Below are 14,320 nucleotides of genomic sequence, written 5' to 3' on the forward strand. Positions count from 1 at the left end.
TTTTTGAATTTTCCAAGCAGTCAACTTCTGACCTACTGGAATTGTGATAGTGAATTATAAGTGAAATAGTCTAAACAATTGTTGGAAAAATTACTTGTGTCATGCACAAAGTGGATGTCCTAAACGACTTGCCAAAACTATAGTTTGTTAACAAGACATTTGTGGAGTGGTTGAAAAACTAGTTTTAATGATTCCAACCTAAGTATGTAAACTTCCGAATTCAACTTTACACATACACACACACACCTTGAGACGTTGGCTCAAGCAGAAATGACTAAATCGCCCTACACGGGAAGTTTATACGAGTTTGTTTGAATCCCAGCCATAAAAACCTCTGAAATAAATCCTGACAGCATTATGGTCAACTCCTATCCAAACAGAACAATTACAAAAACACTCAGGTTTTACCTTCTGCACAGCAGCCCACTCACAGAGGACCAGGGCCACAGCGATGCGCTGCAGGGCAGACTTGGAGTTGAGGTGGAAGAGGAGCAGCTGGCCCAGCGACTCAGCCGGTCGGATGTCCTGTGAGGAGGAGTTGACCTGCGGGTCGCACATACACCGACACAAGGCCCCCAACAGTCTGAATAGAAAAATGAATTGTTAGGCATTCATAGTAACTTAGTGCAAATGTTGTAAATGGATTTGTCGCAATTCCACAATCGTGTTTCTTTTTTTTGTCAAGAGAACACAAGTTTCAGTTTGCATACTGGTTTGTTAAATGAGGAGAACAATGCTGGAATGTGTGAAATATTTTTATCACCATACCAGGACTCCAGGCACTAAAGCCTTGTTCACATTGGAAGAAACCGAAATCCTATTTTTTTTGCATATCCCATTCACATATTTAAAAAAAAAAATGTTTTTATTATTTGAGCATTAAGGCCTGCAGTGTGAACAAGGCTTAATAAGCCTTGAGACCAACAATGCCAGATGCAGAGTTGCTCTTGCCTTGACTAACGAACAGTCCAACCAGAGTAGCAGCTGGCTGCAGAAACCATACAGTGCTGCGTTGGGTTTTTAAATCTTAGTCGCTCAGGATCCAACAATGGTCCCAATACTAACATTAGTTTTAGTCTTCAATATCGCACGGGATCAAAATTAGATGCAGAATTATAGAAAGCAAGGGACTAACTTTGCAGCCATGAGGCGAGCCCGTGTCACCACATAGTCTCGCGTAATTGGGTCCTCGGTCACAGTTTCCGCCCCAGCGATATACTCCTGAACAGTCTCCTTCACCTGAACCAAGGCTCCCTGGCGAGGCTTACCGCCAGCCTTCTCCTGTCAAATCACATCAGAGAACACATGGGTCAAAGCCTGGCAAGTGTTCAGTAGGCACGTAACGGAAAATAACTGTCCGGAACAGACTAATACCATCCGAGGTTGTCCAAATTTTCAGTTGCAAAACATTTAGCAAAAATGTTAATTTGGCCTAATGAGTCTGACCTTAGACAACAGGATCACTGCATCATACCAGAGAAAACGCATAAACCTATGCCATAAAGAAGCCCTGTGTAACATTAGCACAAGGACAATTAAGACCACAACCTGTAACTGATGTAACGGTCAGTCCTAACGGAGTCACCACCTTCTTACCTTGCAGCGAGCCTTGACTTCCAGCAGCATGTTGATGTCTATGGGGATGTGAGAGGCTTGCATCATCAGGCAGAGCCAGGCGCCCATCCAGGGACAGCTGGCTGCCACCACGTACTGCTGAGGGGCCTGGCGCAGCAGCTCTGTCCACACCTACCAGACATGCGCTTATTAAAAACATAATCCAGGATATATGACCTCCTGGATCGAGTGTGTGTGTGACAAACCTTTTGGATGAGGTCCAGGATCTCCTGATTGCTCTCCAGGATACAAGACTGGAAGATGTGTCGGAGCATGTCTTGCAGGACCTGGTTGAGCCATAGCGCGCAGCTCTGCAACGCCACAAAACAGACTTCAGTGATGAAATCAGACAAATTGTATAAACAGTTGAAGTCATAGTTTCGCATTTCATGTCACTGGCCCAATCTCAAATGGACTCCTAGTTGTTGAAATCTGAGAGGATTTGATTGGTATAAGCAATATGGTGAAACTTTCACCTAGCCTATCAGGAGGGGGGGGGGGGGGGGCGGCACTATTACCGTATTGCTTACACCGATCCAATCCTCTCAGATCTAGACTAGTGCATAAGGCTCTATTGGCATCTTTCCCTTACAAACCCACCTGGTCGGCTTTGGACAGTAAGGTAAAGAGGGTCTCTAATGCGGCCCGTCTGACTGATGATATGGTGTGTCTAAGGAATGGCCAGACCCGAGGGACAAGGACCGTTAGGGACTGCTGCATGCTGGAGGGGACAAAATATAAAGTTGTTGGGCCTGTTAAACCTTACACAAGTTGCCCTCCGAAACATCTAGTGTGAATTGGCATGTACTATGACCCCCAAAAAACATTTACAACTTTCTACACTGTCATGTTCTTAAATAAAAAGCCAGAAATGTAAATTAGGAATCACTGGTGAGAACGTTGCACAGCCATATCAAAACGCCATAGACTTCAAAATGTTACTCTAACAGTAGTAGTTTTAAAGAACAATTGCCTTGTGAAGTATTGGAATTCCCCTTCGAGATGAAGTGAGAGAAGAGGTTATATCCGTACAGAAAATAAAAAAAAAGATAGAGACTCTCACCTGCACTGTCGGACCTGGGGGTAGGTGAGCAGCGAGGACAGTAGGGTCATGATGCTGTTGGTGGAGGCAGTCAGGTCATCCAGCTCCAGGAGAGCATCCCACAGGGTGTTCACTATGAACGGGACCTGAGCAACACAAAGAAGACACGGAGGTCAGGATTTACACAACATAGAAAAATGCTACAGTTAGCGCGGTACTGGGATTTTTTAAATATTTTTTTTATTCTGCAAATGAACTACCTGGGTTGTGTTCATGTTTTCCCTTGCATCCTCTAATCAGCATTTACTGGAAAAGCCCAGGTGGTTACTGAACACAACCCTACTGCGCCATGAAGTAGTACATGTAAGAATATTTTGAAGATAAATACACAACGCAGAGGAAGAAAAGTCTAATAGTAATAACGAGCAGTGGAAATAGTGTTTCTTCTGTCGTATGGAATTAATGAGCAATGGGAGGAATTTGTCTTCTGAAAATAGGACACTTGCCATTTGGCCATTGGCCCAGTTTTATTGCAAGGAATTCTAATTGGTCAACCACAGGCTCGGGCAAGGTTATAAAACTACATCCTGTCTCTTTGTTCTGTGGAGAGAATCACTGAGGACAGGGGAGCATGAACATCTACCACCCAGGATGATTTGTTATCTTTAAATAAACCCATTTTCCTCCCCCTGATTTGCTGTGAGGTATGTTATTGAAGAATAACATCAACTGCTAACATGCACAATGCCAAGAATGCTAGCCATTAGATGGATAGGACGAGGTGAGGGGTGAGATTGGAGAAAGGCTAAAGGGCAGATCAGGTGACCAGACGTGGAGAGGGCCCGTGGTGAGATGCTCCCGTCTGACCTTGTTGGGGAGTAGCTGTACAAAGCCGTCCACCACAGGGATGAGGGCCGCGGCTGCCACCGCTCTGACGTCATCATCCAGGTCCTGCAGCCCCTCTGTGATGGCAGGGAGCACCCGCGGAAGCATAGCGGAGATCAGGTCCTGAGTGAGAGAAGAGGGGGCAAAAGAAAAGAGCGAGAGAAAAAGTTAGAAAGACATCGAGTCTGTCTATACATGTAGAAAACACTTGTTTTACTGACTTAAAGTAGATCACACACACATCATGCATAGTGGGAATCAGATGCAAGCAAACAGGACACGAGCAGGTGGTTATTGGTACCTTTCGGACAGCCAGGGCATACTTGATGCCCAGAAGACCTCCGTGCCGGACCTCCCACTGGTCCTCCGTCAGCAGCTTCAGCAAGATGTCTACAGTCATGGCAACGCCGCTGTCATTCATGTGGCGCAAGGCCACGCCCAATGTCTGGGCACAAGTCTCTCTGACCGGAGCCACCACCTGAACAGAAAGGAGAGAGCGACGGCATGTTAGACATACAGAAACGCCCAACTCATAAGCGCCCGTAAGTAGGGTAGCAAAATTATGTAAACTGGCATTTTAGAAAATTGTCGGAATTTTCCAACATTACCCCAGAGGGCGTAAATAACATAAAATGTAATTCTGCCATCCCACTCAATAGCATGGTATGCTACAAGACACACCTCATCAGAGACAAAGTCTCCAAAACGGTCCAGAGCAAAGACACAGAGCAGCCTGATAACCACATCCTCCAGCCACTCCTGGTGCTGCAGCGCCATCTGGGAAAGGTCAAAGGTCAGCCATCTATTAGAGGTAAACTGAACTATTCATGTTTGGAGGTTGCATAGAGAAGGGATTTCCCCCAAACTCGGTCCTGCCCCCGCCGCCAGACACAGCCGATTCAAATAACCAACTCATTATCAAGCTTCGATTATTTCAATCCACTGTGTAGTGCTAAGGTAAAACTTGAAACCGTGCACCTGGGGGTGGGGGGAGCCTAGCACAGAGGAGTCAGATACAGTACCTGTTCTGCAGTGCATTCCACCAGCTTCCCTCCTCCAGCACCTTGAGACTTGAGGATCTCCCTGAGGCCTGTGCCTGCACCGTGACGAATCTGGACACAACCAGAGCACTAGTAGCTTCACAGATCTGTGTATATGCTGCCTGTTATACAATGGATCCTTACAGGACAACTACATAAGGAGCTGTAGGATTACAGATGACGTGAACAGGTCTGCTAGGACTCGGGAAAGTCATTACCTCCCATGAGGGGTTGAAGAGGTCATTACAGAGCTCCTCACAGAAGCTCTCTAGGGGCCACTCCTGGGTCTGGAAATAAAGCACAAGATGAATTAGAACTTCAACTATAGTTGAAGTTCAACTATACCGTCTGTTTCTCCAGACGCCTAGTCAATGGATTCTCAAGTTCTGTGTAAAATGGTTTACTTTGATTTATCAAGAATACAGAGATTTATCGTTGGTGACCCATTTCTTACCTCTTCTAAGAGGCTGGAGTTGTCTGGAACATTATCGATTAAGACTTTATGCTCCATTGCCGGTTGATCGATGGTAGTTTTCCTGCGCTTCTCCTCAGGCTCCCCATCAAAACTGTCATTACTACAGAAATAAGAATGGAAATCAAATCACAGATCAATAAACTCAGGTCAACCAATTCAGAAAGACCCATCTCCTACATTACACAATGCCAATGAAAACCAAAGACCTGGGTTATGTTCATTAGAGCAAACATAGCCATCTGTACTTGTCCAATAAGAAATGCTCATTTACACCTTCCACTCAGTTTCAAAAATGTTTCAGTTTGGTGCCTAATGAACACAACCCGGTCTAAAAAGCTTTGGAAGAAATAGGACATACCTTCTCTCGTTGGGATCCATGTCTTTGGATCGCTGCTTGGCCACTAGCTTGGCCATCCTCTTAGCCTTGTTCTTCTGTCGGTTGCTCATGCCAGGTCGAAACTCCGAGTCTATTATCTCTGCCGCCTGCATGGGCTGAAAATGGAACAACTCCAATTGAACATTAGTCTCTAGTGATGGAACAAAACAATTGCCCACTTATTTTTCAGACAAAGTAATAAGTTAGACATCTTAAGATGGGAGTCATTCATTTCTCTGACCAGAGACTGTTCCTCAGACAGGGAGCATAATGTGATGTTTTCTTCACATCCTAAAGTGAAGACGGCACCTGCTGAAAAGGGCAGGTCAGATAAATGGGGTGGACCGGGAACTGCCATATTGGCTTTGCATCTGGTCTAGTTGATCATTAGGATAGACCCATAAATACTTATGACACTTTGCACCACCCCTAGGTTTCCTGCACTCCAACTCAGATGGAAAGATGTCAATGAAAGAAGGCTTGCTTTCTGCAATTTATCTGAGTTCCCCCCCCCAGAATATAGCAGAGTCTGAAAACGTTACTAGCTGTCAAGTCCTTGCTTCCTCCGTCCTCGTTTCCGCAAGGCCTTCCTCAATTTTCTGAGGGACCTTAAACCTCTCCTCCAATGAGCTTTGAGAGGCATTAAGGAAACAAGGACGGCAGAAGCAAGGATTTGACAGCTAGTAACGTTTTCAAATAACATGCTTTGGCTCAGACTATGTCAGGACCTACTCCAAGGTCTTCTTACCAGACATCCCAATCATGGTTGGACAAGTTACAGCATGCCTCCTCAGTCCAAGTTTGGGTACGCAGCCAGGTTGACTGAAGGGTCCAAAATATACCTGGCAAAGTTGAGGTGCTGAAAGAAGCACCAAGCTTCTAAGCCCAGCCTCAAACCGTCTGCCACTGTTGTGACCAGATGAACCCAGACTTAGAAAGGATAGTAGCCTGCACTTGATGCTACCTGGGTGGAGTTCAGTAGGCTTTGAAATGGAGGGATTACCTGGACTTTTCCAATAAGAAATACACATTTGTTTGTTGTAAAATGTTCTAGATTTTTCGTAGCATGGCCTAATGAACGCAACCCTGTGTTAAGCTTCGTAGGATGCTGTTCAAAATTGAATGAAATTACCGACTCAATAACAGCCTAAAGGAGAGTTGGAAATGGAGGTAGTGTGACTGACTCACCACGTGGTTGTGGGAGCTGGAGCAGGGTCCAGAACCCGTCCCTCCCTGTCCCTGGGCCTTAGGGCCACTGGGCGTGGAGATGTACTGGGTGTCCAGGTCCTCATCATTGAACAGCTCCATCGTGTCCATGCCGATTGCGGCACCTATGTCCAGTCCCAGCTTCCTCTGCAGCAGCTTCCTCTGGCGGGTGAGACGCTCTTTAGGGTCCACTTCACCTGGTATGGGTTGAGCAAAGAGATGGGGTATGAAGCTTGTAGAAGATACCAACTATGGATAAACAAGTGTATGTAGAGAATACATGGCCACATGGCTAGTTTCCTGAACACAGATTAAGCCTTTAGTCCTGGAGAAATAATTTTTTCCTCAATGCAGAATCTTCATTGAATGTGCATTTTAGTACGGGACTAACGTGCACATCCCTGAAAGGCAACTTCGATGGGGGCCACAAAACCTGAACTCATGAAGGACCGCAGTTGCGCGCAGGTCTGGCACCCCCCCCCCCCCCCCAAAAGAAGTATAAATTCTACAAATTTTTCCATGGGGCAGAAATACATTAGTTTCTAATATGATAGCTGACCACTAAACAAACTAAGCGATTTCAAATTGTTTTTAGCTGACTATCAGTGACTGGCTTTAGAGAAACTGCTGATGCACAACCACGTTTCGAAATTGCACCTGGTGTAGTCTACTATTCTAACGCAACAGAAAGTTGAGACCACAACTGATCGAAGGGCCTTCAAAAAGTGGGCAGCTTGTCACCAGTTGCCCATCTCTGCCTTAGGGTATGAATATAGGCTTCATTCTCTATGTTTATGGTTACGGGAAATAAGTAGGGAAGTGAACTACAGATCAGGCTGTTGATTCACAGCAGAGTTCAGGTAAACTGTACTTTCACAGGCTGCAGCCACAAAACATCAAAGAGAGCCATGAAAGTCACTCTGGACTAGTGTAGCAAAGCACTAAAACATGAGCTGTCCCAAAACATCTTGACCAGATGAAATACAGTCAGAGTAATGACTACAGGATGCTGGGGGAAACACAGCCAAGGTAAGTCATTACTATGAAGTTGAGAGAGGACAAAAAAGGTTGGAGACGTTTGAATACAATTTTAATTCAATTGAGTCACATGATCATAACATTGTCATGGAAAAGCAAACGAGAGCATACAGATCCAATAGTCTAAAGGAAAATAATATGGGCCCTGGTTCAAAAATAGTGCCATGCCATGCTCTGAACTGTGGTCACTGACACCAAGGGTCGAGCACTGCGAGTGAGATTCAGAATGCAGATGCAACAAATAAAGACCCAACAGCCGGCATAGTCATTGCGCATCTCGAGATGAGTCTCTCGGTAACTTCATTGGCAGCTCGCTGCAATCTGAATTAATGATTTTCTCAGCTGAACGTGCCACTTACTCATGTAACCACTGGTCTATGAAGTAACATTGGATATCCGCTGTAGCGGCCGGAGAAAAACAGACTGGTAAACAGTGGTTTCTAGCGCATATCGAAATGGTTTCCCTACAAATTTGGCTCAAGCTTTTGAATGGTTGGAGCTATCAGCGACTATAACCCCACTATAACCCCATGCCTGAACGCAAAGACTCTGGAACACGTGACATCTGTTTCCATCTATGACAAGCTGTGCAGGACCCTTTAGAATGCAGAGTGACAGATCTGAACATAAGGATATAATAAAATGTTCTCTACAGAAGATCATACAAAGAGCTTGTGTCCCGAGCAAACAAACTTCTTGGTCCACCAGCCACTGTGGCAGGTAAATGGAAAAAATCTTCCAGCCACTTAGATTTAGTAAGAAGTCATGTTACATATTATTGTTGAATTTCATTTGTGACCAGTCTTCCCCCCCAAAAAATAAAATGAAGTCAGATGAGCCAAAAAATGTTCAGCTGACACTTTAAGGGCGGGAGGTTAAAGGTAACAGGGCCACTCAAGTCGTGTTAAGTGTGGAGTGGGAGATCTGACTAGTAGTAGACAATATTTAGTCGGTATCGGTTGAAGCAGACTCAAACTAACATTGAAAAACAAGACTTCAACAAAACTAGCCAAGAAACACAAGGACAAAGTTTCACATTGTAGACTTGAGGAAATTAGACAAACATCTATGCCGGTGAGCAGCACCTTAAAATGAATGTAAGCACAGTGCACAAAGCACCCCAGGCCAGGCAGTGTTGCTGCCCGAGATGGGATATAGATGTATTTCTTTGTGCAATTCGCAGTTATGGAACAAAAATGGCAAAAATAGTTTGAACAGCTAATTCAGCATTTCTGCTATAAATCACAACTCGTACATGTGCGCATACTTGGCTTTATTTTTATTTGCAAATGCAAAGCTTGCACTGCAGAACCCTGCAAATTGGCCACCCGCCTACATGGCTGGTGAAAGACATTAAGGTGTCAGCATGCTTAAGTTCAGCTAGCCGAACGTGTGCTCGCATTCTCTTAAAAATACCTTCACTTGAAAACCTAGAGAAAAAAAAAAGCAGCAATAGTTCTGTTTGTCCACTTTGAGAAGCCGTAGCCAGTATATACACTGCTCAAAAAAATAAAGGGAACACTAAAATAACACATCCTAGATCTGAATTAATGAAATATTCTTATTAAATACTTTTTTCTTTACATAGTTGAATGTGCTGACAACAAAAATCACAAATTACCAATGGAAATCAAATTTATCAACCCATGGAGGTCTGGATTTGGAGTCACACTCAAAATTAAAGTGGAAAACCACACTACAGGCTGATCCAACTGATGTAATGTCCTTAAAACAAGTCAAAATGAGGCTCAGTAGTGTGTGTGGTCTCCACGTGCCTGTATGACCTCCCTACAACGCCTGGGCATGCTCCTGAGGTGGCGGATGGTCTCCTGAGGGATCTCCTCCCAGACCTGGACTAAAGCATCCGCCAACTCCTGGACAGTCCGTGGTGCAACGTGGCGTTGGTGGATGGAGCGAGACATGATGTCCCAGATGTGCTCAATTGGATTCAGGTCTGGGGAACGGGCGGGCTAGTCCATAGCATCAATGCCTTCCTCTTGCAGGAACTGCTGACACACTCCAGCCACATGAGGTCTAGCATCGTCTTGCATTAGGAGGAACCCAGGGCCAACCGCACCAGCATATGGTCTCACAAGGGGTCTGAGGATCTCATCTCGGTACCTAATGGCAGTCAGGCTACCTCTGGCGAGCACATGGAGGGCTGTGCAGCCCCCCAAAGAAATGCCACCCCACACCATGACTGACCCACCGCCAAACCAGTCATGCTGGAGGATGTTGCAGGCAGCAGAACGTTCTCCACGGCGTCGCCAGACTATCATGTCTGTCACATCTGCTCAGTGTGAACCTGCTTTCATCTGGGAAGAGCACAGGGCGCCAGTGGCGAATTTGCCAATCTTGGTGTTCTCTGGCAAATGCCAAACGTCCTGAACGGTGTTGGGCTGTAAGCACAACCCCCACCTGTGGACATCGGGCCCTCATACCACCCTCATGGAGTCTGTTTCTGACTGTTTGAGCAGACACATGCACATTTGTGGCCTGCTGGAGGACATTTTGCAGGGCTCCGGCAGTGCTCCTCCTGCGCCTCCTTGCACAAAGGCAGAGGTAGCGGTCCTGCTGCTGGGTTGTTGCCCTCCTCCACGTCTCCTGATGTACTGGCCTGTCTCCTGGTAGCACCTCCATGCTCTTGACACTACGCTGACAGACACAGCAAACCTTCTTGCCACAGCTCGCAATGATGTGGCATCCTGGATGAGCTGCACTACCTGAGCCACTTGTGTGAGTTGTAGACTTCGTCTCATGCTACCACTAGAGTGAAAGCACCGCCAGCATTCAAAAGTGACCAAAACATCAGCCAGGAAGCATAGGAACTGAGAAGTGGTCTGTGGTCACCACCTGCAGAACCACTCCTTTATTGGGGGTGTCTTGCTAATTGCCTAAAATTTCCACCTGTTGTTTATTCCATTTGCACAACAGCATGTGAAATGTATTGTCAATCAGTGTTGCTTCCTAAGTGGACAGTTTGATTTCACAGAAGTGTGATTGACTTGGAGTTACATTGTGTTTGTTAAAGTGTTCCCTTTATTTTTTTGAGCAGTGTACTTCCTCAAAATAGTCAGAATTCAGCTAAGATAATTGAATGACAGATTTCTTGGAGTTGACGTTTTTGCCAAAGAGATCTTAGTCGTGCAATTTTACATTAACTAAGACGTTTGGTGCAGAACTCTGCAATGAAAGAAATTAGTACGAAAATGAGTTCTCGCGTTGAATGCCTAAGACTTTCAGTCACACCAAAACATACGTCCTTCAGACTGAAATTTGGCATTACCTGATTTGACATTCTGTGCTGAAGCCATATAAAAAGATTATAACTATTTATTTCTGATAACCCAAGTGTCCTTAAAAATCAAGAATGAAATAGCTTGACTGTCCATGTTAATAGTATTTAAAATGGCATTTAAATTAATCAATTTGATATCATGTATGAATTAAATTGATTTTATGACACCCCCAAACCCTGTTCTCTGAGGCTATGGTGGCTTGCCCAGTGAGGTTTCACAAAAGAGCACGAAGACAGCCTAGTAATGTGGTCACATACTAGATTCTCCCATAACATTCCTTTAACTTGATAACATACACACCAACCTATTAGGAGCCTCTTATTACTGAGCACAGGTGTTCGTAGGACAAGTTTTTTTTAAAGCAGATGTATACCAGACTTGTCATCCTGGACCTCAAACTCAGCGCCGGCAGAACCCAGTAGAGAAGCACCATGTTTGAGGAGGCGGGAGATGTCGAATCGGTAGAAACTCAAACGGTCAGAGTAGGAGTCCTCCGGGGAAAAGTCTGCAGATGACTCTGGAAGAGACAAGCATCCCCACAGCACCGTAAGTTACAACATCAAAAGTGAAGGTTATCTTACATTCAGAATGGAACCATACTTTTCACTGTTGAGTGGGAAATATTAGATCAGGAAAAAGTTACTCGCACACTGCACTTGCCGGTATCACGTCTTTATTTAAGCTTGCATGTCACCCTCCCAGCCTACGTCAGAGCTTTGTATAATGAGCGGTTGATTGCTGATGAAATGTAGTGTTTCTTTTCAATGTTAGAGCATAAGCCTACACACACATGCACACACACCTCATCACCTACTGTCAATGGTTACTTAAGAGCAGCTCCGACAGTTGTATAACACCTAGAGCAAACATTTGCCAGTGTGTTCACACACACACACCTACTCAAACCGATTCCTGGTGGTCGAAAACAAAGCTAGAGGCCATGTAACAGGTTTCACGAAGGCCATTTAAATGCTAATCCTGCGAGTAAGGGAACATTAAGGCTTTATTTGTTTCCTACCGTCAGGAGTGCAACAAAACAGAGGCACTTGGCTGTGAATAACGTGGCAGGTTAAGGTTGGGTCACCTTCTTTGGGCTTGGGTGATGGGCTCCACTCTGGGATATTCTTCACAATGGCCTCCACTGCTTGACCCGCAGCGATACGCGTGTCCCAGTTTGGACTTCTCAGGTATGTCAATACCTGTAGGTTGTGGGTGAGCAAAAAAACACAGGACTCGTAGGATGTAACACGTGTCAGATCAGATGGTGGGGAACTTATGCACTACATCAGATCAAACAGTCCACTTGTTTAATAAATCACCTCAACATGCCGAGGAAACGAAGACAGCGGGCTATTCAGCAGTCTATGACCTTCATGGGCCTCCATTTAGATTTTTCCCAGACAAGGTAAATTAGGGTTTGACAATCTGTATGGGTGGTTAAAATATGGATGCCCTTGTGGCTGCACTACAAGCATTAGCACATGCTGTAGCAAAATGAAGACAAACATTTCTCAGACAAGTTCAAGTAGTCCCTCCCTATTTCAGTCTTTTCTTCCTTTTGGTGTCCAATGAATACAACCCTGGTGTAGATAGGGACCCAACTGTGGGCACTCATGGAGGAAGAGACATACCTTTGACAACAGGTTGTTGAGCTCATGTGGGTGGAGTTTGACCACATCTCCCAGCTGTTGGGCAGCAGTCTTCCTCGTCACCGGAGTAGTTCCAGTGTCAAGCAGGATAAAAAGACGATCAAGCCTGGAAGACGAGAGTGGGAGAAAAAAAAAGTAGATACAAATATACTATGCATGCATTGAGCTCCATTGCATATGAGAGAAGAGACTTGAGAAGTTGCATTAGTTTAACATTACATTTGGAAGTATAACAGAACAACGAAATCTGTGGAGCGTTTAGGAAGTTCAAGTTCTACGAGTATACCGTGCGCGAAATAAGAGTATTGAACACAACTCTGCTAAAAATAAAGAGGGACATTTTTTTTTTTTTAATGAAAAAACTGGATTCTGTGCTGTGGCAACATGCCCAGCCACTCAGTAAAACAAATCCAACATCTCTTGACTACCTATTAATGCAGTTCTGGTTGGGGTACATCTTGTTTGGATTAGGAATAGTTTAGGCAGGGCAACAAAAAACATTTTACCCCTTTGAGCATTCATTCAAATGATCCAGGTGGAAATGTTTTGATTTGTTATTGTACTACCAGCTAGGTAATTTGATATAAAAAATATAAGCGGATGTTCAGATACAAAGTACATATCATTGAAATTCAAGATCCAGAAGTTGTCTGGAGCCTGGCTAACAGTCAATGGATCATTGCATCCAGGTAGCCTTCAGGTCACGTTTATGGATATACAGTCACCAGGCAGTTTATTAGGTACACCACCCCGTTCACAAAAATGTATCAATCCTACAGACAGCGAGTCATGTGAATGTTAGAATGGGAAAAACGAGTGACCTAAGCGACTGAGCGTGGTATGATCGTCAGTGCCAGGCGTGCCAGAGCCAGTGTCTCAAAAATGGTTGGCCTCCTGGACAGTGTCAATGATTTACAGAGAATGGTGAGAAACAAAAAACATCCAGTCGGTGGCAGTCCTGTGGGTGAAAACAGCTCATTGAGAGAGGTCAAAGGCAAATGGCAAGAATCGTGCTAACAGGCAGGCCACAAACTGATAAATAACGGTGTAGTACAACAGTGGTGTGCAGATCGGTATCTCAGAGCGCATAACTTGTTGATCCTTGTCACAAATGGGCTATTGCAGCAGACAACCACACCATGTTCCACTATCAGCTAAAACCAATAAGGGGCTCCAGTGGGCAGGCAATCACCACTGCCAATTGAGTATATAGCATGCATGGTTTAAGACTGCAGGGGCTAACCAGAGCCAAATCCACCACTAAAGCATTAGCTGAAGACTTCAAATATGCATCCTCTTGCAAACCCGAACTACTGAATGCCATCAACTAAAATGTGTCTTCCGCATTTAACCTAACCCCCCTGAAGGTGTGGGGGCTGCCTTTATCGACATCCAGTCCGGGGAACAATGGGTTAACTGCCTTGCTCAGGGCCGAATGACAGATTTCTACCTTGTCACCTCGGGGGTTCGAGTTTGCAACCTTTCGGGTTACTGGCCCGACGCTCTAACCACTAGGCTACCTGCCACATGAGATTAAGAACAGAAACCATTGTCCATGTTATTTAGAGCAAACTCCTTTACACATGCTGGATATGACACGTGTGAAACAAACCACCCTACAATAGCCATACGTTTGGGAAAGTCATCTCATTAAAATAAATCTCTGGATGAAACATGAGCGATAATCTAATTCGCA

General features: G+C 44.9%; 1 protein-coding gene across 3 annotated transcripts in view; it reads right to left on the reverse strand.

The window, feature by feature from the left end:
* The window catches only part of LOC110502306 (TATA-binding protein-associated factor 172), a 53,329-nt gene that overhangs the window by 38,048 nt on the left and 961 nt on the right, over window positions 1-14,320 (reverse strand). For all 3 annotated transcript variants that reach the window (XR_016490911.1, XM_036959678.2, XM_036959676.2), the window contains 17 exons: window positions 12,607-12,730; window positions 12,060-12,174; window positions 11,349-11,492; window positions 6,621-6,835; window positions 5,415-5,548; window positions 5,036-5,156; window positions 4,800-4,868; window positions 4,564-4,653; window positions 4,223-4,318; window positions 3,843-4,019; window positions 3,524-3,664; window positions 2,678-2,802; window positions 2,215-2,335; window positions 1,821-1,925; window positions 1,597-1,746; window positions 1,136-1,281; window positions 409-583 (listed from right to left, as the gene is read on the reverse strand). Coding sequence is in view for 2 of the 3 variants with exons in the window: in XM_036959678.2 (XP_036815573.2) it covers window positions 409-583; window positions 1,136-1,281; window positions 1,597-1,746; window positions 1,821-1,925; window positions 2,215-2,335; window positions 2,678-2,802; window positions 3,524-3,664; window positions 3,843-4,019; window positions 4,223-4,318; window positions 4,564-4,653; window positions 4,800-4,868; window positions 5,036-5,156; window positions 5,415-5,548; window positions 6,621-6,835; window positions 11,349-11,492; window positions 12,060-12,174; window positions 12,607-12,730 (2,248 nt within the window). In the remaining variant the exon portion in view is untranslated. The remainder of the gene's footprint in view (window positions 1-408; window positions 584-1,135; window positions 1,282-1,596; window positions 1,747-1,820; window positions 1,926-2,214; window positions 2,336-2,677; window positions 2,803-3,523; window positions 3,665-3,842; window positions 4,020-4,222; window positions 4,319-4,563; window positions 4,654-4,799; window positions 4,869-5,035; window positions 5,157-5,414; window positions 5,549-6,620; window positions 6,836-11,348; window positions 11,493-12,059; window positions 12,175-12,606; window positions 12,731-14,320) is intronic.

This window comes from Oncorhynchus mykiss, chromosome 23, assembly GCF_057628025.1.
Source record: "Oncorhynchus mykiss isolate SJ-2025 chromosome 23, ASM5762802v1, whole genome shotgun sequence".
Classification (NCBI taxonomy): domain Eukaryota; kingdom Metazoa; phylum Chordata; class Actinopteri; order Salmoniformes; family Salmonidae; genus Oncorhynchus; species Oncorhynchus mykiss.